We start from the raw sequence: 26,286 nt of genomic DNA on the forward strand, positions 1-26,286 counted from the left end.
AATGGGACGACAGGAGTTAAGGTCTGTTGGAGACTTGCCAGGCTTGAGAATAGGAATGACGCAAACACAAGCTCGTTTCCAGCAAGGTTCAAGACACCCACTCTCCCAACTGGCATTGTATATGGCAAGAAGGCGCATCTTCGCCTTGTCGCCTAAATGCGTTAACTCGACGTAGCTAACGCAGTCAGGTTCAGGAGATGACGCCTTGTCCACCAGTGCCAAAGCCCCAAGCAGCTCCGCGATCGAAAAAGGTTCATCCGCTTCAGTGGTGGTCGGCGTCGTTGAAGCCTCTTTTGCTGCAAGGTTGGGGTCTGTGTTAAAGACGAAGGCTTTTTGTGTGTGTGTGTGGGCTAAAATTGGGGAATATGATTCAGAATATTAAATTTGAACAAGGTACAGGCTACCGTATTTACTTGTGCAGTATTGCTAAGTAACGCTAATTAACTTCCCGGACGAAAAAGCTCAATTTCCAGCTGGATTATTGAACTGGAAACCTTTCCAGCTGGAAAGGCTTACGGGCGTTTGAAACTTCAGCTCTAAGTGACTGAATATCCTCAGTGCACGGGCAGCCAAGAAGTGATTCGCGTGTAAATAAAACTCGGAGGGGAGGGGGAACCGAGGGTGTGAACTTTTTTTTCTCTTGTTGTGGAGCAAGGTTGCACCCCAACGTCCAGCAGCATCCACGCAAAATCTTATCCCTCTGGTAATTCCGGCTGCAGTGACGATGCCAAAGGTGGTGTCTGGCCGTGAAACTGTTCTCTTCAATATTTGTTCATAAGCTTGCTTTCACTACAGGGGCTGGAATACTTTCGAATTATCTTGGAACCAACAAACCAATAACGTAGCCAGCTTTTTTTTCGGGGAGGGGGGGGGGGGGCACGGTTCAACTATACTTTATGCTCGTGCGTGCGTTTGTATGTATGCGTGTATATATACACATGCACAATTGCAAACATTTTAGGGGAAGTTGACCCCCCCCCCCCCCTATAGCACCTCTGGCTGCTGTAGTGCAACAAGCCACTCGTATGCCGGGGACGGTTTGCTCCGGGTAACAGCCACAAATCTGAAAGGCGGCACTTCTTAGCAGAGTCACTCCACTTTTAGCAGCGGAGCTGCTTAAGCTTGGTAAAACTCCGTTGTCGTCCCGCGCATTCACTGAATGAGCGAGCAGGAGCCACGTTGAGAGAAGGGGAGCTGGCGAGTGGTCCCATGAGCAGCTGATAAGCCGCCATTTTCTTGACATATGGGCGTCTATGGAAGCTTCTCGCTACCAGTTACACTTACCTTACATTTACGCTACCATAACCCGCCCTCGGCGCTCGCGCGATATTGTTAAGAAATTGCAAGGGTGTACAAGCGGTGTTGTTAGAAACAACGCAGTTGGCTGTTGAGAATGTTGTTGCTGCGTTGTTGTTGTTGATGATGACGATGAATGCGTCAGGTCAACGTGGCGCCTTATTGAGGTTGCGCGCTCACTTCGTCCTTATTGCCGTTGTCTGCCTTTTCACTTGCACACCGCACAATAGTGCAGGTGGCACCTTCCCCATACATCCGTAAGAGCATCGCCTCGTCGCTGAAGTGACGTTAGCGAAAGAATTAAGCGACTGTGTTATGTGCAATATGGCCCCTGAAGCTATATATGGAGACCAGGAAGACTTTGGGAGACTGACCATCGTGTTGTCCGTGCAAGTTCTACGAAAATTAGGTCTCGAGTGGCGCACTGAAGGGAACAAGAAATTGATGACGACAGACCATCTCAAATAAACTACTGAAGTCAAGTGTGCTTTATTTTTCACACCCAAGCTGGCAAGTGCGATATTTCTGCCGAAGAAATATCTGACGTATTATGTACAGTGTAGCATTCAAAACGTTTTGTTTCTATTTGACGCCATCACCGGTACTGCACAGATTTCTGTCACATCGTTCGGCGTCCCTCATAATGAAGTTTGCACAGCGGTTAAACAAAACTGTAATATATATCGAAAGAAATAAAATATTTGAGCTCTATTAAGACACAATAGCATGAGGGGTCCCTCTGTGATATTGCGGCGGGGGAACTCCTGTTTCCTAATGCCACTGCCTTTCCGGTGCGGACGGTGCTTGAACTTGTCCACCAGTGTTGATGCTCAATCAGAACATAAATACAGCGCGCAGCCTAGCAATTTGCGGCGCACTACTCGGCTGGCTGCTGAAAGGCAATTTAGCCGAACAGCATATATGAGGCTTGTGTGCATAACACGGGTTTCACAGCATGGTGCATCGCCCGTTCGTGAATGGTGTCTACCAAGCGCGTGGCTGGTTCCTGAAGCTTATTATGAAAGTCAGCAGAGGAAGTTGCTGCCGAAGAGTTCATGCCATCGGCATCGTTTACCAGGCCTACTGAAGACAGGTGGTTCCTCCGCACTAGCCAATGTTAGCGCCTACTCAAACATTGTGAAATGTATGCTCTAATCGTACCGCATCTGCTGATTGCACGCCTTTCTGTGCGTACATGTGCTGTGTCATATTTTACACTTCATGCGTTCAATAGGCGCTTCTAGGCAGCCGCCCGAAGTCCATCATTGTCTATGACACTACAGCTGGCGTGAGGCCCCTCACGCCAGCTGTCTCTATAGAATACGAGGCGTCGATCTAGGGCTAAAGGCCTCCAAGAAAGGTCAAGGGGACGGCGAGCATAATACCAAATGTACCGGAGCACATCGGTGTGAGCTCTGTGCCAGCGTGCACGAAGACGTTGACGTTCGTGTGGTTCGTGCTTGCCGGGTTTCTGCCTGAACCATCTTGGTTGTCTCACGCCTTCCACAGAATAATAACAAGTGTTTGTGGGAGAACACGCTTGTTGCATTTCGTGGAGGTGCTGGGTCCCGTCCACCACCATATGCGACACAAAGTTCGTTCACGTGTTGTCATCCTTCCAGGTGCACGTGTACCACTGCCTACACATATCAGGACTTTGCAGTGAGTTGCTTCTTTGCAAGCGCACTTCCCGTGTTAGCACATTAAACGATCGGAACTGCACTTCAAGGCGGCCACTCCAGGTCCCTGCCAATGATGCGGTACAGGCGCCGATTATGCGGTGCGTAGAACTCGCGCAGCCGCTTCTCGAGGACGGGATCGACCTTGGGATGACGGCGGCCCTTGGAGGGGTCCAGGCAGTGGGGCGTCGCGCCGGGCTCCCGAAGCAGACAGGGGAAGCCCTTGGTGCTGTTGAAGACGAGATGCCGGGCCCCGACCCAGGGCGGCCTCAGGCCCAGGAAGCGCTGAATCGAGGCCAGTTCCCTCTCGGGTTGCGCCACCAGCCTCTCGCCGCTGACGAAGTGGAAGCTGGAGCGGGGGAAGTGCTCCAGCCAGCGGGACACGTGCTCGTCGTACAAGCCGACGCGAACCAGCGGCTTCCTTCGGTCAACCTGAAGAAAGAACGTGAATGTTACCCACTTTGCGCGACCAAGTGCCCCGTGAACATTACGTCAAATAAGCTACTATGCCACGTGCGGTGACGGGCAATGAAATAGAAGAATGTTGACCTGGACTCTGAATGGCTACTTTATGGCAATTATTTTAAGAATTTTTTATTTTGCCGCGTCGCGATGAAAGCTCGTCCTCCCTGCGTGGAGGAAGCCTAATCGATTCTGCAGGCATTTTCAATAATGTTGCTCTCTTTTTCTCTTACAATCTTGTGCCGGTGTATTTATGGGCATACCCTAATGTGGCTGAGAAACACCGATAGGCACCAACGAACCTATGCCCGTAACACACGGGGCACTGTAAAGGCCTGTAAACTAAGGGGCATCCACCGGTAAGACATTTCAGCGAGGTTACATAAGACAAGACAACGTTGTACCGCTTTTATAGTAAGTTTCCCCTGCGGAAAGCTCTGCAAGGGCTCCGTGCTCTCTAAACACTCGGGCGCGAACGCGCCTTGTGTGCCCAAATGTAATTACTATCACAGAAAATTTTGAAGACAACTTAATCATTGCTCTGAGATTGAATGGAGACAGTGTTATAACAGCGAATAACCAACGTTAGCCAACAATAGCCAGGAATGAGCCAATATTTACCGTCACTTAGTTCTCATTTAGCAAAAATTTACGGTACATTCGACTGGTCGTTTTCGAGCGCTCCGGATGCACTGAAAAATCGATGTAAAATAGCAACTAAGCATTACTACTAAAATAATCGGGCTCATTTATGATATGGAAGGAGAAACGTGACTTCCATACCTGCTTGTTCTCAATTTAGAGCTTTAAAGCTGTTGAATTCGCCACTCTCAAACACAGAGCGCTCTAGAAGAACCACACGAATGTCAAATTAGTGAGCATTACGGGCGAAGGCAGGATTTTGTTTTGGTGGGTGCAAGGCCGTGTTGCATCGCGGCGGTGGTGAGAGTGAAGCACTCGGGTGGCTGGGGGGGGACAAGTGCTTCTTTGACACCCCCCTGCGGACGTCCGTGCCAACAGACGAGCAACTTCGGCAACCATTTAGCTTCGTAGGAATGACAGCACGAACACGAGGCACGAAGACCAGGAAGAACACGGGAGAGAAGGCTGACTTCAACCTTCAACTAACAGTTTATTTTGGTTCGGCTTGCATATTTATGGGACACCCCATGGATATCAACAAGATGTAACAAATATAACTGAAGAAGAAACAAAAAACGACAAAACAAAGACTCTCCAAAATCATGTGAGCCACCACGTCATCCGCTTCCCGATAAAACATTCACTTCTTATCTAAATATAAAAATGCTTGTTTTTTTTTTTTAGTTTGCAAAATAGAAGGAGCGCTAACACATGACAAACCCGCCCCGCCAATTTCTTGAGCTTCAATAATTTCACGTGCCACTTTGTCCCGGCATCTGCGCACCGCGGAGGTCCGATCAAAGTGCGAATTGCAGCCACAGTCATGGCAGTGCAACGCTAAGTGGCTGTTGACGTTACTGAAACCTTATAGCCCCTTGTGAGCCCTTTTGAGCCAACGCAATCTACCTAGTGAGTAGTAACCAGCTCTAGTTGTATCCTATAGTAAATACCTTAGTTCAACATAGTAAGACACATCATACCCCGTTGTAGAATCATTGTAGAAGAGCTAGACCCAACAATGAATTGTGTTCAATAAATGAAAAGCCCCCAACGAAAGGTCAGTGTACGCACCATTCCAGTGCGGTTGTCGGTGACCGAGTGGAGGAAGGAGCGCCTCGCACGTCCCTTGGCCGCGGCCTGCGTGTAGTCGGAGACGGCCCGCGTCACCGGATCCCGCAGCACCAGCACCAGCTTCACCGAGGGTGACATGGCGCGCACCCTGGCGGGAACCCGCTCTCGCACCAGGTAGCTTGGCGTCTTCTCCATCGTCAGCTGACCGCTCACGCTCTCCGGCATCTGAGAGCTGCGCAAAAACACTTCGCTCATTGATCTTTGCCTCATTTGGCTGTGACCAACACATCACCAACCATAGCCGCCCACGTCTTCGTGATCCCGCGGTCGTTTTGTTAGCAAAGTTTCTACCAAAATTGGCATGGCATTACATTAGCGCACGAGGAACATGAATGATAGGTCATGAATAGGACGTGTGCCATGTGCATAGATCATGCAAACATGACCAGTGGTGTCGCCAAGGGTTGGCACAAAGGGCACGTCATCCTCCCGAAATTTCTTTCTGCCATGGGACACACAACACAAAATAACACTCGACCACATTTGCCTGCCCTGCCCCATTTCAGATCAAGGACGTGCGCCCACCGAAACAAATGTCTGCCTACGCCACTGCACGTGACAACATGCCATCGTAATATGGTTATCGTTTCAGTACCTTGCTGTAGACCATAATATTCAACGCATGACGTGCATGTAAAAAATGTGAAGCACAGGTCCCGACATGAGTGTTCATGACGTATACATGTCGTCTATATCATGACGTGAATGACAAAAATTACAGGATGCATGCTTGGTGCAACCGTCGTGGTCGTTTTATTAAGTGGTACTACACACCGAATGTGAACGCATGCATGGTAAGCATGATGTAGTGAATGACATATAGGGAACCCAAGCTCAAGTTTGGGCGCGACGCTCGCGCGGCTGAGCTATGCGTTACTGGGAGCAGACGCTGCCCGCGAAGGCAGTTTCTCGCCGGATTTGCCAGCGGCGGCGGCAAGGACACGAGCGCGCATGCGCTCCTCATTCGGCCCCCAGTTGCGATAAGAGCAGTGGCGCCGCTCGACGTTGCTTTGGAAGCCTATGGCATGACATAAATGGCAAACATTTTTTTTTTTATTGAGATGATGTAAGGAGATGTTGGCGCACAAATAAGGCGCCGGCTACTACTTAGCTCTTGGAGTACATAGGGTCCAAATTTCTAATCACAATTAACTCGTAGTACATGCAATATACAACTTAGCGTAACAGTCAAGACATAACATAACAGTCAAAACAAGATATTCAACAATCCCATATATGTGTACACACGGTGATGTTAAAAAAAAGAACAGCAACTGTTGCATAACATATCCAAGACAAAAATAGTCAACACACATAAATATACACTCTGCCGTTAATAAAAAACAAAGCTTAAATGCGCTAGTAATGGCCAAGGGTGCCACTCTCTTCAAGAAAGAAAAATTTTCAATGCTTTTAAAGCACACTTCTGTAAGCCTCTTGTTGGCCACGATCCCAAAAGTTTCCTTAAACTTAGTGGTCTGCGGTCTAATGTTATTAACGATGATGTAAATCTGCGTCTAGAGGCAGGGCATTCTAGAAGTAGGTGATATATGTCTTCATCTACGAATCCACAATCACATTCAGGAGTTTCAGCGCAGCCAATTTTGTGTAAAAAATACTTGGTGTAAGCAGTTCCTAGCCTTAATCGGTGAATAAGGGTTTCCACACTTCAGTATAAAGATAACGGAATTTCAAATTTGAAAAGTGGATCTACATGATATAAATCACAGCTTTTAGGATTTTCGTCGAACCACGTATTTCTACACATATTGAAAGATTATGTCTTTAAAATGCTTCGCAATTCATTTTTTGATATTAGGATAGAAACGATATCTTTTTTGCGGTGTGCTTGTCGTGCTGCTTCATCAGCTGCTGTATTACAAGGAATGTTGCAATGTCTCGGTATCCACTGGAACATTATTTAATGATGCTTTTGATCGGCCTTGGTGAGATCTTTAAGTGTCTCGTAGATCAGGCTATTATTAATTGTTTCTGCTTTTGTGCTACAGAGAGACGTTAGTGCCGCCTGCGAATCACTGAAAATTACCCATTTCTGAGCATCTCTTGCAGAATTGATAAATTTTATAGCACTTAGAATAGCGAATATTTCAGCTGTTGTAGACGATGTAACTCGAGATAATTTAAATGAATCTTGTACCTTGAGGCGCGGTATAATAAATGCTGAAGTAGAAGATCTTGGTACACTGGAGCCATCTGTATAGACATGTATGTAGTCCGGATATCGCATGTATATCTGGTAAAGCGCTAGTTGTTGAGCGGCTCGAATGAACATGTAATTTTTTCTGATTATGTCGTCCACTGACACTTCGACCTTTGGTAGCGTAAGTAGCCATGGAGGATAATCAACGTCAGAGTTAAAAAAATCATTTCTTGGCAATATACTGGCTCTTTCCTTAATTTTTTTATGAACATGGCTTCTATTCCTTTGTAATATCTCCAGAGCGAATGGGTGGTTTTTATGTTGCGTCTGAAGACGAAAAAAATGCCGACATGTTTCTATACTTCTCATGACTGTGAAGGGAGATTCTCTGCTATTACAAAGGAACTGGAAGTCGCTCGTGGAACTCCTAGACATATGCGTAATCCCCTAGCTAACATTATTGCAGTTATCTCTTTAGGTGCATATCCAAAATACCTCAACATTATCCAACATCTACAGAGTCTGTACATATGTATACATTGTTTCTCCATACGAAAAAAGAATTGCGATCGAGAAAGGCGTCAGGTAAGGGGATACAATCCCTCCAATGTTATTCACTGCATGCTTAGAAGAGTTCAAACGACTAGATTGGGAAGGCACCGGAATAAATATGAATGGAGAATGTCACATCAATTTGACGTTTGCAGATGACGTTGTGCTCTGCAGCAGCGATGGCAACAAACTGCAACTGACGATTAAACACCTCCACCGGCAAAATTTTAAAGTGAGGCTGAAAGGGACCGTGCAACACTTTTCCAAGTAATCATCGAACGACCTCATCACTATCGGAGTTTATTGCCTCACCAATCGACTGCCGCAGAAAATTGTTTTATAATCCGTCAAGTACGAGCGATTTGTCGCACGCTCCGAGTGCCTTCTCTCTCCCTTCTCTCTCCAGCGAGCAGGCTGAAATCTGCACGGGGAGGAATGACAAGGCGGCAAGAAGCTACGTCTATACGTCAGCGCGCATCATGGCCTTGGGCACTTTTTTTTTCTTTTTTTCTTTCAACTATCGGCTCACTTTCAGTGTGATCACTAGCGCGCTGGTGTAGTTATATCGTCTAAACAGGGTAAACTGGATATCATTAGGAGAGGGAATTGTCAAGCAATCGCCATAAAAGGTTATGCTAATTAAGATGACCATGGTGTGATAATGCTGATGTCATGTCACGAACCGATGCATGTACTGAGCGTGATTAGAGTCGAAATGCTGCATAGGGGTGTATATATACAGCAGTGCGTAATTTGTCATATGTGCCTTATTTGTAAAGATAATGTTCTACGACCAACTCGACTGAAAAATATATTTGATCGAGTTTTGTAGTTATGGAGCTCAAAGGAGTTCCCGATTACTTCTACCGCAGTTTCATAAAGTGTCTTCAGAAGAATTAGAAATTAGGTCCCGAGACTTCACGCGCCTGCACCACGATGTGATTACGAAAGACGCGTAATGGGTGACTCCTCGCAAATTTAGAACACGTGGGGTTCTTTAATGTGCTCCTAAATCTGAGTGCATCGGTGTTCTTGAATTTCGCGCGCCCATTGATATGCGATCGCGGTGGCCGGCAAGCGAATCCACGACGCGTCCTCGAGCCTAAGAAAATGTCTTAGCCGCTAAGCTTCTACGGCGGCTCCTTACAGGGATCAAATCATTCACGCAGGAAACACATACACGTGGCAGCAGCGGTGAAGCCGTGGAGGTCCTCTTGTGACGTAATAGATGCAGCCTCTGGACATAAGTGCGCGAATCCATCTCGAAGGCACCCGCCCGGTGGCGCAGACGTTCTCCCCACGTGTAGCAGTATATGGCTCGCACCCCTCTCTATACCGCATTATCGCGCACTTAGGTCGTCCTCAAAGCGCCTCCGAACCACTGTGAGCTCGAAGGCAAGCTCAGCGGTTTCTTGCCTTCGCGACTCCGGTGCTATAAATGTCTTCCTCGCCACTGCCTTATTTATAAGACGCGAAGACTATACTCCAGTAGCATAAGCGTAGGCGGGATTGTGGCTTGGGGGGATCAACCCTGCATCCAAGTCCTGTGTGTTCCTGTGTGTTCCTGTATCCTGTATGTCCAAGTCCTGTAATCCAAGTCCTGTATGTTCGTCTCGTTTTCTGCGCTGCTCTGCCGCAATGATCGATCCCTTGTTGTATCTCGGCGGCGGGGTGTTGTGGAGGGGGAGGGGGGGTGGGTTGTACTGCTGGCGTGGCTGGGGTGGCAAGCGCCCCTTTAGCACCTCCTTGCCGATGGTGAGGTAGCGCGTGCGGCTGCATGGCAAAGCGTGGCAGTAGATGTGCCACGAGTGATACCTGTCCTGGATGGACCAATCGACAGTTCGTACCCTGGTGACGTCACGTGCATGCCCCTGTTAGCGTGTGGCGAAATTAAAACCTGGAAAATATATTGGAAGGAAGCATGCGATGCTTTTAATTGTTCGAGGTGGCTCAGGGGGACCTTGCCTCACCGCCGCCTCGACGTCCCCACGTGGGAGACCTAAAGCCCAGTCGGCGAAAGCTCTGCCGGACCACCAATAAAGCTGTTACCAACCCAAGGCTCAGGGGGAACATTTAAAGCATTATACTGTTCATGGGTTAATAGTTGGTAGTCGGCGTCTGTATCATGTGGTTTCTTTCCTCCTGTTTCCGTATCTTCACGCTTTACTTTCCTTTACGGTAAATATCTGCCCTCTAGATCAAGTATATCGTTTTAATCTTCACGAAAGTTGACTATACGAGGCACTCAGTGGGATAAAATACATTCAAAAGTCACTATAATGTGCTTATTGATCCCTTTCGTATTCCTGTCCCATTTCAAGACTGTAGTCTGTTAAATAAATATTGATTTCTTTATTACACACCACCATTAGGCGTTTTCGAGACGATCACCATTTCTTTGCGACGCGCCTGCTTGCTGGATGAGAATGTTCGTGGCATAAACATTCCTCAATATTGATGGTTCATCTTACTGAAAAAGGCGCTAAAACACAGTGAAATCAACGAATACACTGGCGCTACTTCGCTACTGCCTAAGATAAAAACGGTGGAGAAAAAAATGTTTGAAGGGCACATGCACCATATTGAAAAAGCGCGTACCTAATAAGACAAGAAACCATAAGAAATTAAATATTACTTGATCAGCGTGTGAGTTAGACAAAAGTGTGTTCCCTCTCCGTAATGATAATGAATGGGGGGGCGAAAACATTGATGGCCGTTCCTCATAATGTGAAAAGCGTTTATAACTTCTCCTGTAATTTTGTCCCGGATTCCACAGGCTGGCTATATATCCGTCGATGCGGTATACTTTCCCACTGAGGGCCCCTCGGTGGCGCCGAGTTCCTCACGTGCGTATACAATAACATTTCCTCGCTCACAGAGAGCAGCTTCGGCGATGTCGGCAGCGCCGCGGGCGTGACGATCGACAAGCCGCAGACCTGCGGCTCGCATCCACTGCGTTTCGGCATTGCTTGCACTCAAGGTACGGAGGCCCGCTGAGCGCTAAGGGTATTTCCTGTAAGAGCTGGGAGGGAAGCTTCGTGGCTTTCTCGGAGCGGCGCTTGTAAACAGTGTGAGAAATTGGCTGCGACGTCACGAAATTAAATGCTCTTTTTGCGGCATGTCGGACGTATACTGCCGGGTCAAAGCGGCGACATCTGGCGCTGCCACATCCGCATTCTGATTAATATCTTATGTATTTTCAACGGAATACGCAGGTCCGCAAAATTTTCTTTTGGGAACCAATTAGAAGTCTAACGTGTTCATGAATAAACCATGCTTGGGCGTCAGGGGCGTAGCCAGAAATTTTTTTCGGGGGGGGGGGGGGGGTTCAACCATACTTTATGTATGTTTGTGCGTGTGTTTGTATGTGTGCGTGTATATATAGGCCAGCAAAAATCGAAAAATTTCGGGGGGGGGGTTGAACCCCCCGACCCCCCGACCCCCTGGCTACGCCCCTGTTGGGCGTGCTTAAAGGAGCTTCTCAAGAAAGTTTTGAACTGAACAAAACTGAACGAGATAAACATTCTGGGCAAAGGTAGGGATAGGATGTCGCGAGAAATATTAGAAGAAAGTCATATCAGGAAGAGAGAAGATATATATATATATATATATATATATATATATATATATATATATATATATATATATATATATATATATATATATATATTTTATTATTTATTTATTTACAAATACTGCAGGCCCTGTTCGGGCCCAAGCAGGAGTGGGTAACAAATGTCAGTGACAAAATCAGAATAAAAAACACAATGAAAATACAATACAAGATACGAAATTCAGAACATTCTCAACATCAGGGAAAAATATAATTAATACATAGCAATAATGGCATTCATACAGAAATACAAAAAATCTCAGCACTTATGAGGAACACAATGCTAAAAATCAAGTGCTAGGTCATTGACGAGATGGGCGAACGATTGTATTGTGTCTGCATTAACGATCTCCTGAGGTAACTTATTCGATAATGAAAAAGCATGAGGGAATAATGAGTACTGATGAACGTTCAAATGACTGAATGGTTGTCTAACTGTCTTATTATGATGGATACGATCTAAGCGCACGGGCGGGATAGTTATGTAACGATTGGGTGGGATTTTAAATTGACCATGGTACAATTGATAGGTGAATTTCAATCGAGAGACTATTCTACGATGAGCGAGTGTCTTCAGATTTGCCTTCTCGCGAAGGGCAGAAACGCTTGCAAAACGAGAGTAGCTAGAATAAATGAATCTCAGAGCCAGGTTTTGGACCCTCTCTATTTTTTTAATTAAGTATTTTTGATACGGGGCCCAGATCAGGTCTGCATATTCTAACCTAGGCCTGATAAGTGCTCTGTAAGCTGTTAGTTTTACGGAAGGTGAAGTGTGACGCAGTTTACGTTTTAAAAACGCTAACTTTTTTAGCGCATTGCTACAGATGTTGTCTATATGAGTTTCCCAATTTAAATTGCTTGTAAGCGTGACACCCAGATATTTTACTTGTGTAGCCTTTTTAACATAAGCGTTATTAATGGTATATTGGAATGCTAATGGGTTTTGTTTGTTCGTAACTGTGATGGAAGCCGTTTTTGATGCGTTGAGCTTCAAGCCCCACTTATCACACCAGGCGCAGATGGATTGCAATGCATCGTTAAGTCTGGCTTGATCAGAATACTGATCAATGTCGGCATAAATAACACAATCGTCCGCAAAAAGTCGGATTTTCACAGGTGATTGAACTGAGAAATAAATATCATTTATGTACACTAAAAACAATAATGGTGCAAGCACGGATCCTTGCGGCACTCCTGAGTATACGTCTAATGAGTCAGAAACGCCGTCATTGACCATCACATATTGTTTCCGTGATGACAAATAGCATGCAACCCAACCGACAATGTTCTGATCAACACCAATAGCTGACAGTTTCGTAATTAAATCATCATGTGGTACTACATCAAACGCTTTGGAAAAATCTAAAAACACTGCGTCAATCTGGCCCTTAGAGTTTAATGAATTTGCAAAATCATGAGTGATCTCGGCTAATTGAGTTGAAGTTGATAGGCCAGACCTGAATCCGTGTTGGTTGTCGTGAAGCAGTTTATTGTCTTCCAGGTGTATCATAATCGCCTTAAATATTATGTGTTCTGGTAGCTTACAAGCTGTGGATGTAAGAGAAACTGGCCTGTAGTTGTTTATATCTAATGGTGAGCCAGATTTATGAATTGGGACTATTCTTGCAGAGCGCCAGTCATCGGGTATCACACAAGTTTCTAAGGAAGTTACATATATCTTATACAAATATTCTGAAACCCAGGATGCATATCTACTAAGAAAAACGTTCGATATGTCATCAGGACCCGGGGATTTCTTTGTGTCTAATTTACACAAGAGGCTAAAAATACCATCTTTACTTAAATATACTTTAGGCATATGTTTGACGAGCGTATAAGATGGCAAGTGCGCATGTGAGGCCGTCCGCGTAAATACGGACTGAAAAAAGGCGTTGAAACTATATATATATATATATATATATATATATATATATATATATATATATATATATATATATATATATATATATATATATATATAATATATATATAATATATGATATATTTTATAGTCACATATATATGATATATGTGACTATTTTATATATATATATATATATATATATATATATATATATATATATATATATATATAGTATATATATATAAAATAGTCATTTTAGTGATCGTCACGTTCACCAATAGCACGTTTGTCGATGACTTTGAGTACTTGAGTGTTGAAGTCAAACATACGTTGGGGGAATAAGCAAGTAGCGTTAATCATGCACTGTCAATCGTGTATTAAACCGAATAGAGACTACCCTGCAGACAATGCTAAATATTTAAGACGTGTTTTCGTTCATTGTTGGGAATATTTTCGCTCTACAAAATACCTAAAGTGATTTTTTCAACTCCCCTTCGTACTTGAGTGACATTTTTTTATAATTAAAAATATTTTCAATAATGGTAAAATCCATCGAATTCCCGCTTCTTTCGGGCTTATTTTGTGATGAATATTTGCTTGTTAGCTCGGTAGCATCTGCTAATTCTGACGGCGAGTCTGACCTGCGGTGTAGCTTAGCGCGATATGAAACGAAAAGCGAACAGGCAAACGGACAACGGGGCTTAATTGTACCCCTGCCTCTTCTCTTCTTTGTTCCTCGCATTTCTGGTCGAGTTTCCATAGTTGTTTATTGTCACCGACTGCGTGAGGTTAAAATGAATTCGCCGTAGCCCCACTTGTTTGCCCCCTCATCTATCGTTTGTAACCGTGCGCACGCAGGGTTCTCCATTAGGGGGCCGACGTTTCATCGAGCGCTGCTCGCCCTTGCTTCAAAACACTGCGCTCATGTACCGGGCCGCGCGAAGCGGCTGGAGCTGGCGGGCGGGCGTTACGCTGGCGCCACCGAGAACCACAGACTGAATTACGACTATTTACCGAATGCAGTCGTCACGGGTGCGTCACGAACACTCGCCCTCACCGCCAACCGCAGCGAGTATCGCGTTTCAGTCGCCGAGTACGTTTGTTCGCACCTGTACACGTTTGAACCGAACAGATGTTTCTCGCATAGAGTTCCTTAATAATACGCAAGAGGGAAATCTGGCGCTAGTGTCTACGGGAGCTGCAACGCATGACGCTTCAGCCAGCATGGGAATGATGGGTAGTACACGGTTTTGTCTAAGTTTCGTTCTTTCGGATCCATCTGGCCCGCAGCTGCTTTGTCGCAAGACGAACTTCAGCAAACGTTCAGCAGTTTTAGATCACCACTTTGACCTTTTGGGGCTCACCAATTCAAATCGGGTCATAAATTGCAGAACGACCCATTCTTTTATACGAAACAAACGTGAAAACACAGCAATAAATAAAGTCACAGGCGTTCGAAGCCGCAAGCACGAAGATAAGGCAAATCCATGTGCTACTCTTCATTCCCATTGAAGGAAACTCTATGGTTTCTTGAACCGAAAGAAAGGGGTTGCGCGCTGAACGTGGCATCTGTGGGAAAATCCTACTGCAGCCTTTATTGGCGCACAGCGCCATACCGTCCTAAACAAAGCGTACATCGAACAGTACAAACCAGTCAAGCAATCCCCCCACTGCTCTTCTTCTTCATCTTTCTGTCCGCGCCGCGCAGAATTTCCAACCTCCTCCGCTCCGACAAGTGCATGAACGTTTTCCTAATGTTCTCCTCAGGCAGCCTTTAACAGTCCGTATCGCCCTTCAACAAAACCTCCCCACCATGAATAGCGTTATTTGGCTTGTCACGCAGAAATCGAACTGGCATCTCTCGTAGAATCCGGTATATGGACTTCCCTTCCCGACTAGCTGCCGTTAAGGCATTGTCGGAATAGAAGACGCTTAGGATTCCACGCCGCGAGGCAAGACGACGAAAAAAATCAGAAATGAATTACCAGACAGGTCGCCGCATATCTCTACATGTACTGCTCTAACTGGCGCACAATGTAACAATGACAATGTAGGCTTTCACGGTAGTGTGTCGCCTTACAAAAACAAGCACAGCAATGTCGACGCTGTTGACCAGAAGCAGCTGCAGTGATCGAGACACTCTGTCTTTTGGAAAGGTGGTGTCGCTGCTGAGGCACCATTGGGTCGAAATCGCGCGCACACCACCTTTGCTGAGCACTTAACACATTGGCGTCGTCTAAGTGACCCAGTGGCGTAGCCAGGGGGTGGCACATCGGGCCCGTGACCCCGCCCCCTTGAATTTTTTTCCCCCATGGGACACAAAACACAATATGATATTCGACCCTACTTATCTACCCGAACCCCATGTCGGATCAAAGAGGTGCCCCCCCCCCCCCCCCCCCGAAACAAATTTCTGCCTACGCCACTGAAGTGACCAGAACCGTTACATAGCTCAGCGAGAGTAGCACTCCAACACGAAGAGGGCGCCGATGCATAACATTCGCAGTAATGTGTACATAATGCTGATCCTAAGGTAGCCATTCCGGCCATTTTCCTGTCTTCCGAAGTGGTCGCGTTGGCGAGGGGAGAGGTGACGCAAAGAGCGTCTCGCTCTTCAACTCTTTCTGCACGTTGGGCATTAAAAGAGAAATGCTTCGTACGAAAAGGCGTCAAACAAAACTGGGATTCTTGCTGTAGTCCATGTTTCGCAGATTACTTCTGACATTTTATCAGTGGCGATCTTCTCGGTACGTCCGTCTTTCTTGTGTTGCCTCATAGTTTTGTCATGCGGTTCACTTGTTTCTTCAGGGAAATGGCGATTTTGCGATGATCAACCAAGTCGCACTCCGCTGATGTCTTTGGTAGCGCAACTTCACCGCAACCATTTCGGAAATTGATGGATTCGTTGAACATTCTTTTGTTTATGTCTTCTTGCTTCTGGAATATCTTGGCTACAAGACCACTGCAGCATCGAGGCTCCCAAACCCGTTGTTATGGGTAAGCTTTCCTTTTCGTACACGTCTGTTCGTAGGACGTAGATTTCACTGCTTGTCAACTGGACAAATTGTCCCTTGATGGATGATGGTCCTTGAAGAGTCTTTCTGTCCGCGGCGTGCACAATTTCCAACAGGGTCTTCTTCTCAGCCTTTGTATACGAACGGAGTGACGCAATTTGCCAGCAGCGTGCGCGCTCAGTGTGTTGCGATGTCGAAGAGCGTTATCACGCTCGTCTATCGACCGTGAGTTGAGCAACTGGCACTGGCAGGAATCCAGTTCTTCAGTACAGAAGCAGATCGCACGGCGGGCTCTCTGTATAGCTGGCACCAAGCTGACAAAGTCTTCAGCCAGCGCCCAGGGGCGTAGCCAGAAATTTTTTTCGGGGGGGGGGGGGGTTCAACCATACTTTATATATGTTCGTGCGTGTGTTTGCATGTGTGCGTGTATATATACACAAGCAAAACTGAAAAATTTCGGGGGGGGGGGGGTTGAACCCCCCCCCCTTGGCTACGCCCCTGCCAGCGCCAACAGAAGCACGAACGCTGGAAACAGCGTGGCTTTATTTCGGTACGACCTCGTGGCCCTCTAAGTTTCTTCACCTCCCACGCTGAGTTCTCCTTGCCAGGTTTATACATTGAATTCGGCCATGCCGTAGAAGTCAGCTGCAGTAATACTCGCGGCTCTGTTTAAACTTTCGCTGAAACATGCAGGATGTATAAGGGTCTAGCCAGTACCGTGCCGTGAAAGCCATCGGACACCAAAGCTGTTGCCCCTTTCTTCGATACCTTCAAAGACTCTTCTATCCTTTTGCCCAGTTACTTCTAAGTCATTTCTTGGTTGTATCTTTATCTAAGCTAAGTCAGGTCTTTTAGTTGCCGTTTATGGCTCTGGTCGGCGTAGATAACCCTAGACTATCCTATCTTTCTGCCAAGTCTTTTCCTGTCACCCCTACCTTCTGCCCTTCCACGGGCAACAGCTTTATTGTCCGACGGCTTTCATGGTGGGGCACTGCCTAGTGTTTTTCGGTGCTACATAGCAGTATTCGTATTAAAGAGCTGCGTTGATAATGAGTTGCTTGGTCTTGCCTTGATATGCTCGGCAACAAATGGAAAACGCGAGGTCCATCACGCTACCTCCACCTAATCCACTGCTTGAATCGGCCGATCACGTGACCCCATTTCCCTCTCCCTTTAACAGCCTCCTTCCTCTCCACCCTGGTCACGTGACCTTACTTAGCGTGAGCACGCCAACAATGACGACGGCACAGGGTCTGCATAAAGAGCTTCGCATTTAAAAATTCAGCAAGTGTTACATTCTTGGGACACAAGAAGGCGATAGCCTGGCGGTCCTCATGTGATACAGATGAGCCGTGACGATTAAATCGACCCTTTGAACGCCTGATGCGAGCACACTTATCTTTGTGCGTCTTTTTCAAAGGTGTGCAGACTTTAGCGAAGTATCCTCTACGCGTCTATGAGGCAATACGCGCACACAAGGCAAAAATGCACACAAGACGCTCACTAGCGAGAGTCCTGCATGTATGCATTTTTCTTCAAAACCTGTCGTGTTCTCGCTGGTGAAATGCGTTTCCTTGATTTCTGAAAAATGGGTTGACATGCCAGCCGGATGGTGTAAATCATGCAGTTCATAAGTTCGATCAGATGTAGCGCGGATCTGCAGAGTTTTACATGTGAGGTCACAAGGAGTACAGATTTTTGGGGCAGTTGATTATTTGCTATGAATGACGCCGTAGTGCTGGAAAGACGGGACGTGAAAGACGACAGGACGTCGTCTTTCACGTCCTGTCTTTCCAGCGCCATGACGTCACTTGTATGAGGTCACGTCTATACGCTAGGTGCCATGAACGCGGCGCGCATCCATATAGCATGAAAAGGCGATGAAACCGCACTAATTTAACCGGCGTTGATGACCGTTCGGCACAGACTGCGAAGCCTATTGGGCATCTGGCGCGCCGACGACATCAGCACACGCTCTCCGTATCTGCGTATCGTGAACAGGAACGCAATGCATACGCTTGACCGTTTGATTCGCCCTGGCGCGGCCAATATATATCGCTCGATTATATTGCCACACTGAGGCTATCGTGCAAAACAGTGAAACATAAGGTTGTACAACAGGAAGCCGAGGGCGCAGCAATTAATTGCCTCCGGCCCACATCCCGCGTGGGCCGGTAATTAGTCCGTGTTGCCGCCTTCTCCCACCGTCCTCGCCGAGGTGGCTGTGCGAGCACCAAAGGCCGCGTCCAGAGGAAAAAAAAAAAAAAAGCGGCAATGAATCCTCGTCAGAAGTGCTGGTTTGCTAGGAAAAAAATGTTAACGAGCGTGCACCATCGCGTGTAAACCAAAGCAAACAGATCTATAACCAGAGAGGTAAAAAAAACGGGAGTACGTCATCGTTAACATGGTCGGCCAATCCGGACCGCCCATCGGCCCATAAGTGTATAGCGTATAGAGACGATCGTCTGCTGCTGCAGCCGAAGCAGACGAAACCGCCGTCTATGCAACGCCCATAAGGCCTTCCGACCTACGCACATTTCGAGAGGTAAGGACGCAACTGCACTGCGTTCGGTTGCTTGTACACAAGCCGGTTTGAAGCAAGTTTCTTCTTTGTATAGCGGCCATGTTCAGTGCAGCAACACAACGTGCCACCGGTATACTATGCGCTCCACGAAATAGTCCGGCACGGTATGCTCTCTTCCCTTGACCTGTAGACGAAATACTCCGCTAAACCCGTGGAAATCTACTTTTAGCGGTTCTCGTCTGGATTTACGATGTCTTCGCAGCAACGGTAGTCAAATGAAACGTGTCTACAATGGAAATTTAGTTTTAGGCTTGAACGTCTGCGGTCCCGCCTAAGAAACGGCTGGATTGCTCTGTGATGATGACCTTTATACATGCTAAACTCTATAGTATGTCATACTTAGTGAGCTGAGATACGAGCGTGTTATTTTAATCCTAACCAATACTATTAACTAGCCATACAGGCGGACGCGCGGAATTCAGGAAGCCCTCCTGCGCGCACGAAGCTCGGGCCAACGAAGAAATGAACGTGAGGATATGCTTCCGACTGTTCCGAGCGCGTCTTCCACGTAGCCTCCACAGCGCTGCACCCAACTGCGGGCAAAGGGCGCGCGTATCTTGAACGTGCATAATAACGGTCGAGGCCAAGGCGCTTGATCACACGGATCCCTAAAACACCGCAGAGATTTATGAACGTGAGATCGCCGGCTCTATATAAAGACAGGGCGAGCGCATATGCGAGTACGTGAGTGCGCGGCATAAAGTCGATGTGGTACCACCCCCTTCAAAGTGGTGGCCGGCTCTAGATCGGTGTGTTCCACACGCTTGGCAATGGGGGCCCGCCCGGCGTATATAATGCTGCTCAGTAGCTGATAACCGTGCACCCAAGAGCTATGGCTTCTACGCGTTATACTTAAAGAACAAGATAGTCCTGGGAGACCGAGCGAGAGCGTGTCCCTTTTGGTGTATACCGTGTTTACGCAAGCGTAATGAGTACCGAAGGCGTCGTCTGTGTACCGAGGTTGCGAGCGGCTTAAAGGAATCGTGTAAGACTGACTACACAGCGAACGTCCGAATCGGGGTTGTAGGAGCGTAGGAAAAAATCACGAGTGATCTCGTATAGCCAACTGTACCGAATACGCCACACCTTGGCACTCCGTGGTCTATGCAAATCCCATTGGAGCAGTCAACCGCCGATACTCAGATGCGTGCTGTTGCTTATGAACCGAAGTTTTTGTAACTCACAGGTTTCGGTGGCGACGTCATACGCGCAAAATCCGGAGCCGGCGAGCGCAATGAAGTGCGGTCATTGAAAGTAATCCAATCACGTGTGTATTTGTATGCGCCGTTTTCCAATGGCTGATGCTCTCTCGATTGTGGGCTTGTCGGGGATCAGCAGTTTCTGATACGGCAGTCTGATCTTTTAACGAGGCGACGTGTCATTTCACGCTGCCACATTTTATTGTTGTCTCGGTATGAACGCACGACCGTCGGTGAGGCCTGCAGCAAATGCTGCACTTCAGTTCACACTTCAGTTAGTGTTTTGCTGCTAAGCACGTGGATGAAGGTCTGATTTCCGTCATGGAAGAATGCTCCCTTGTGAGGGAGCATTGCACAATGCGAAAGAAAGAAAGAAAGAAAGAAAGGAAGAAAGAAAGAAAGAAAGAAAGAAAGAAAGAAAGAAAGAAAGAAAGAAAGAAAGAAAGAAAGAAAGAAAGAAAGAAAGAAAGGAGGTCATTCAGGCGCACGCCAAGCTTCCGTCGTTGCCCCCATTTTCCAGAGGGCTCCTGAATTTTTTTAATCCTCCATGGTATCCGTGTAACGAGTCAGCTCAGCGATTTAGCGCGCGATTTGTGGTGTCGGCTAAACTATTCATGATGTTTTGAGTATATATCGCTGAATTAAGCACGGCATGTCCATCAACTACAGAGGTCGACGGCCGCGAGTGGCCATGTTTTGTTTCGCTCCGGAAGGCGGTGCCTCGTGCCATACTTTCTGCGTTCGATTTTTTTTCTTCTTGACCAGCCATCCATAAGGAGCGGTCCATGGCTGCATTTGCATATGTATATGCTAATGAGAGACGTATTGTAAGCAGTACGCATGAATGCATTGCCTCCGTACGATTTCAATTAGAGCCACAGGGACAGCGATCGATCTTGGCTGCTGTGCATATCGGCTCCTGCGTTATCTGCAAGCCACAAACGCGAGCAGCGTTGCTAGAGCTGCAGCTCTTGTCACTGCCTCCCGTATTCTGCTCGGTTTGGACATACGTCAGTCTCCTTATCTCCCACGTCATCTACACCGACCGACAAATGTGTTGCGAAAGTTATCGTGCCCGGCAAGCGTGCACGATACAGGTGCGCGTACGAATAATCAGCGAATGAAAATGAAAGATATGACGAAAAGGGTATGGAACGCACTGACCTGACCAGAAAGCCCGTACTTGCTGCCCTATACACTAAGCGAAACGCCTAGAACGAAATGCAGAAATACATTATAGAGCAGGAGAAAAGAAAAGTTGCAGTTTCGCCGCAACGGGGCAGCAATGAATGCGATAGCAACAAACTGGAATGTAACGCGAAGAACGGCAAGTAGCTCGAAACTTCCAGCGCGCTGCTCAAGCACAAAGGACGCATGAAAAGAACACACACCAAGAGAGCGCGAACTAACAACTGTCACAGCTCGACACTTAAAGCGCGCTGCTCAAACACAAACAAGGACGTACGAAACGAACGCACGGGTATACACTGGACGAGCGCGAACTATCAGCTGTCACAGTTGTTGATTCTTTGTGTTTGAGCAGCGCGCTCCTTTCGCAAACGCGGCCGCTGCAGCACGCGAGGTGACCTACGTGCGCTCTGTAACTTCGGCTTTGCGCTGAAATCACAAGATGTACAAACCGCCCCACTAAAGGGATAAGCGCGCGCGCACCGTGCCCTGTAGGGCAAAGTACAGCTGGTAGAGATGGCGGGCGCGTGCGCATCGCAACGAGCGGGGCGACGACCTTTAGAGCGCGCCCTTCGCGCCATCTCGCTGGTGATCAAGAGAACACACTAAAGAGCTTCCGAGCTCGGCGCACCGCCAGCGGTAAATGGTGTGTATAAATAGCTCGCCGTTACTAAGCTGAAAGACGTACTCTCCGTGACCTCGTCGTCTAACGCTGCGCGCTGCGGAACGAAGGGTCACCCGTTCAAATCCGCGCCTCGAAATTGGCACTCTGACGAAGGCTGGTCCACCAGCTGAAAACGTCAAGTAAATCTGCTTTCAAAAACGTTTCGTCGTCCCTTCCTTATATATATATATATATATATATATATATATATATATATATTCATGATGGAGACTGCAAAAACCAGCCGAGCGTGTGCTTATATCGCCATAAAAAAAAAGAAGCTTGCAGGACACGTGAGTATCCTCTTCAAGAGTGGAACCTGATAGCGTAATCGGGCGCCGCTCGCAGCGCCTTTTCTCAATCTCTAGCCTAGCTTCGCCTCTCGGTGGACACCTGAACTGTGCGCGCAAAATTGGCAGTTTCAAACTATCCCATAATGGCTACTGCAAGTACAGTTGCGACTACGCCATGATTAATCCTTTCGCGATTTAACGAAGCACGCGCACCTGCACAGCTGCACACTTTGTTGATGTTACTGCTGATAACGGTGATTAATTGATTTAACGAAGCACGCGCACCTGCACAGCTGCACACTTTGTTGATGTTACTGCTGATAACGGTGATTAATTATTTTATTTATTTATTCAAAATGCCTTAAAGGCCCATTGAATGGCATTGAGTGAGGGGGCATCAGTATTTACAAAACAACAATAAAGAGGAATACAGACAAAAAGCAGGAAAAGAAGAAAGAAAAGAGAAAAAAAGACACAAAACAAAGATTACAAACAGCAAAGTGTAACAACGTTATACAATACTCGAGTGCAACGAAATGAGGTTCTCACGGAAAGTTTCACGATTATAGGGATGGATACAATGTGATCTGGAAGACCATTCCAATGTGAAATGACTCTAGGTAGTGATGATGAGTTAAATGCCTGAACATTTCGTATTGCGTGGCCCTTTAAACCACCCACTCGCTGCACAATTCACACGTTTTGAGGCCTAGTACGGTTAAATGCTTCTGTCACGCAATATTATATACGTTAAGGCGACTGCTCGAACTATACGTGGCATGCGTATAGGGCTTTTTTTCCGAAACAGTTTCAAGCACTGGCGTGGCTCTGTGTAGAACCCTTCCTCTCCACGCAGAATGCCTGCATTCGATTCCGGCTCGGACCCATGATTTGTTATTACTTGCATCCATCGCGCTTCTCGCTAACTGCGATTTTTCGCTCACAACCAACGACGCCGACACTGGAATTTCAGTGCAACGAGCTCTTTAACGATATCACGAAAAAAGTGAGGAGCCATTCCACTCTCTGAAGGTGGATGGGCAACGAAGCTATAAAAAGCAAATGCCTCTTAAGGAACTTTAGTAGCAAGGGGCCTTGTAATTGTGGGGTTTTACGTGCCAAAACCGCAACACGATTAGAAATTTAGGCTTCCGTATGGTAGCCGAAACGTCATGTCTTTCGACATGTTTCGACCTGACCAGACGGGTTTCTGTCGAACTCTCGATTTCATTTCAGTCTGCAGCGATGCGCAGCTTGCTGGAACTGCTACGCAGCCGCAAAGCTGCGGACGAGGCTTGTATTCGCGCGAACACGGTACTCCAGGGGCAAGTCGCGAAAGAAGTACCGGAGCGGCGTTTATGTCAACAAGTAATGGGCGCGCGCATACTGATCGTCGTCGAGCCACTCTGCATTTAAACAGGCGCCAATTTCGCGATGGGCGCCACTTACTTACCAGATAGAGGGCGCGCCGTCTCCTTTCTTGCTAGAAGAAAGAATCTGCGTCCCCGGACACCCCCCTATTATAAGAGCGATGCTGTTCATCTGCCCGCCCAAGCAGTGGTGGTGGAAAACGAGGTCACCCCTGCGTGCGCTGCCGGCTGGTGCTTAATTGTGGGGACCTCAGTGTAGCGGGCTACACGCTATAGCTGTTGACAGCCGGGCACCGCGTACACTGTCACGTGACTTGGGTCACCTATTCATGATTCAGTGCACGACCAGAGCGAGACGGCTACAGGGTACTTATTTTTCGTTTCGTTTTTCGTGAGTCTCTTTAATTCCTTACTCAGTCACAACTGCCTTATATCAGCAGTCCATGGGGAACCGTGAGGCAAGCTCATATTTGTTTCAAGTGTCCGTACCTTCCGTCACTCTATATGAACGGGTGGTCTTATCGCATTACTAACTTCTACAATACAAATATTGCACTGAGGACATTCGTATATTTATTTATTGTTGCTGATAAGAGCTTGCCGCTTATCGAGACACTTGAAGCTTGATATCACTTTTGCACGCCATAGGACTTTAAATGTCACACAGTTTTCATATGGCTGACGTCATGCACTGGCATTCTTCATTTTTTTTCTTTCTTTCTTTCTTTCTTCCTTTCTTTCTTTCTTTCTTTCTTTCTTTCTTTCTTTCCTTCTTTCTTTCTTTCTTTCTTTCTTTTTTTTGTCATTCTTGTAAGCAGCACTCCTGGCGGAGCTGGGTTCTCGCGCACTGTGCAAGGGGATGGACGGATCTTTTATTATTAATACTTATTTATTTAATCCTTGCGCTGCAGATGTCGCTATTTGCGATAAGCGCATAAATGCGATGCTACGTACTCTTTCCCTATGGAGAGAACGATCATGTGTACGGCCCTGTTGCTTAATGGAACTCCAGTCAGGACTTCCCACGTGATCCTGGCAAGCGGAGTAACCTAACTTTTTCCGGCAGGCTATTGGCCGCGAGATCCAGCAGAGTTGGCACCTAGCGGCGAGTGGACGAAACCCCGTGGTGTGGATGGCTGCTTGCGTCGTCTGCTAGCCACACCGTGTTCGCACGTGCGCGTACGTCATGCAAGTCCTCAGGTGAGAGCTTATTCTGTTGTGCTAGCACAGTATCAAATGCTTGTACGTATGCCTACACGATATACATAAGCATTTCGCCTTACGAGACTTGTACGCACTCTAATAAGCGAGTGCATGCACGTGTCGGTATGGCGCTAGGTCTAAGCGTCGTACCGTCCATTCGCCAAAATCATTTCAATCTGGGTACCACTTTGTCGTTCAAGCACATCACATAGTGCATTTCGCGTCGTTCTAAACGAAAAAAAAAAACAACTAAATGTCGAGGTGTGAATGCAGATTTTTAGCGACACCATCTCGTGAAGTGTTGGCGATTTGGAAATCCTTCTGATACCGCAGAGCATGAACCAGCCTCTGCAGAGGCCGGTTAGCGGTAAAAAAGACCTGAAGCCACGCACTTCTATAGCAGTACGCGTATTCATACAAACAGAAAAGCAGAGTGCACAAAGTTCTACTTCATATAATTACGCAGAAATACAGGCTCTCTTTTTTGTAGAAGCTATAGAGCAAGAAGTAAATACTTAATTGGCTCAGTCGCGCAACACTATTTATATTGTGGTATAGGCAAAACACAATTTAAACAGGTGCAAATGAAGCAACAAAAAACATCAAGCACAGCGCAAAACACGAATGTGACCGAAGGCCAGAACCCCACTGATTGGCAGACTGCGCTTCTCTCACACGTAATAGGAACGTCAGGCCGGTTTCGTGCATTAAGGGGTCATGAAGCGCCCCTTGGGCTGATTGAAAAAACACATCCTGCGGAAAGCTGACACGGCTATGAACTGCTCTGCCAAATATTACAGTCGTGCGCGCCGCGTAATGGCCACAAGCGGAGCGCGAAGTTGCCGTTTCCCCAGGCACCCTCTTTTCAAACAGAGGCCGGTTCTCACTCTCGTCGGTGGGCGGGGCGTCTGTCCGCTGTACGTCGCAAGAGACATAGCATGCTTATTGGCCGATAGCCGACGTAAATCGAGAGCGGCGTTCGGATCAGATGCGCTTCTTGCCGCGGGGTGCCGCCACTTGCCGGCGCCGCACTCCTCAGTACACGGTAGCCGCACTCGCGCAAGCGAATCACAGCGGGAGAGCGATCGCGTTTCATAACGCGCGCTGGCGTAACTTCTTTCCCCCATGCCATCCCTCCCTGTCTAGCTTCCAGTGCGCTCGCCGGCACGAGAAAAGAGAGAAAGCGCTGGGAGCGTGCGCCAAACCCCCGTAACTCCGCTGATTCTTGACGGATTCGAGAAATTTTTGCGGCAATCGATTCGGGAGGCAGTACACTCCGATACTGAGGCCATTAGATCATTACTTGGAAAAGTGTTTCATGACCCCTTTAATGTGTCAGTGAAGGGCGTATACATCCCCATTAGGCTGCAG

At 47.2% G+C, this 26,286-nt stretch overlaps 1 protein-coding gene across 1 annotated transcript in view; it reads right to left on the reverse strand.

Annotated features, from left to right (window-relative positions):
- Window positions 1–1,774: 1,774 nt before the first annotated feature.
- LOC119399331 (heparan sulfate glucosamine 3-O-sulfotransferase 6) overlaps window positions 1,775–26,286 on the reverse strand; it is a 98,265-nt gene continuing 73,753 nt past the window's right edge. Inside the window, exons 3-4 of the mRNA XM_037666148.2 lie at window positions 5,151–5,382; window positions 1,775–3,407 (exon numbers count right to left, since the gene is read on the reverse strand). Coding sequence (XP_037522076.1) covers window positions 3,021–3,407; window positions 5,151–5,382 — 619 coding nt within the window. The 3' untranslated portion in view covers window positions 1,775–3,020. The remainder of the gene's footprint in view (window positions 3,408–5,150; window positions 5,383–26,286) is intronic.

Source organism: Rhipicephalus sanguineus, chromosome 7 (genome assembly GCF_013339695.2).
Source record: "Rhipicephalus sanguineus isolate Rsan-2018 chromosome 7, BIME_Rsan_1.4, whole genome shotgun sequence".
Lineage (NCBI taxonomy): Eukaryota > Metazoa > Arthropoda > Arachnida > Ixodida > Ixodidae > Rhipicephalus > Rhipicephalus sanguineus.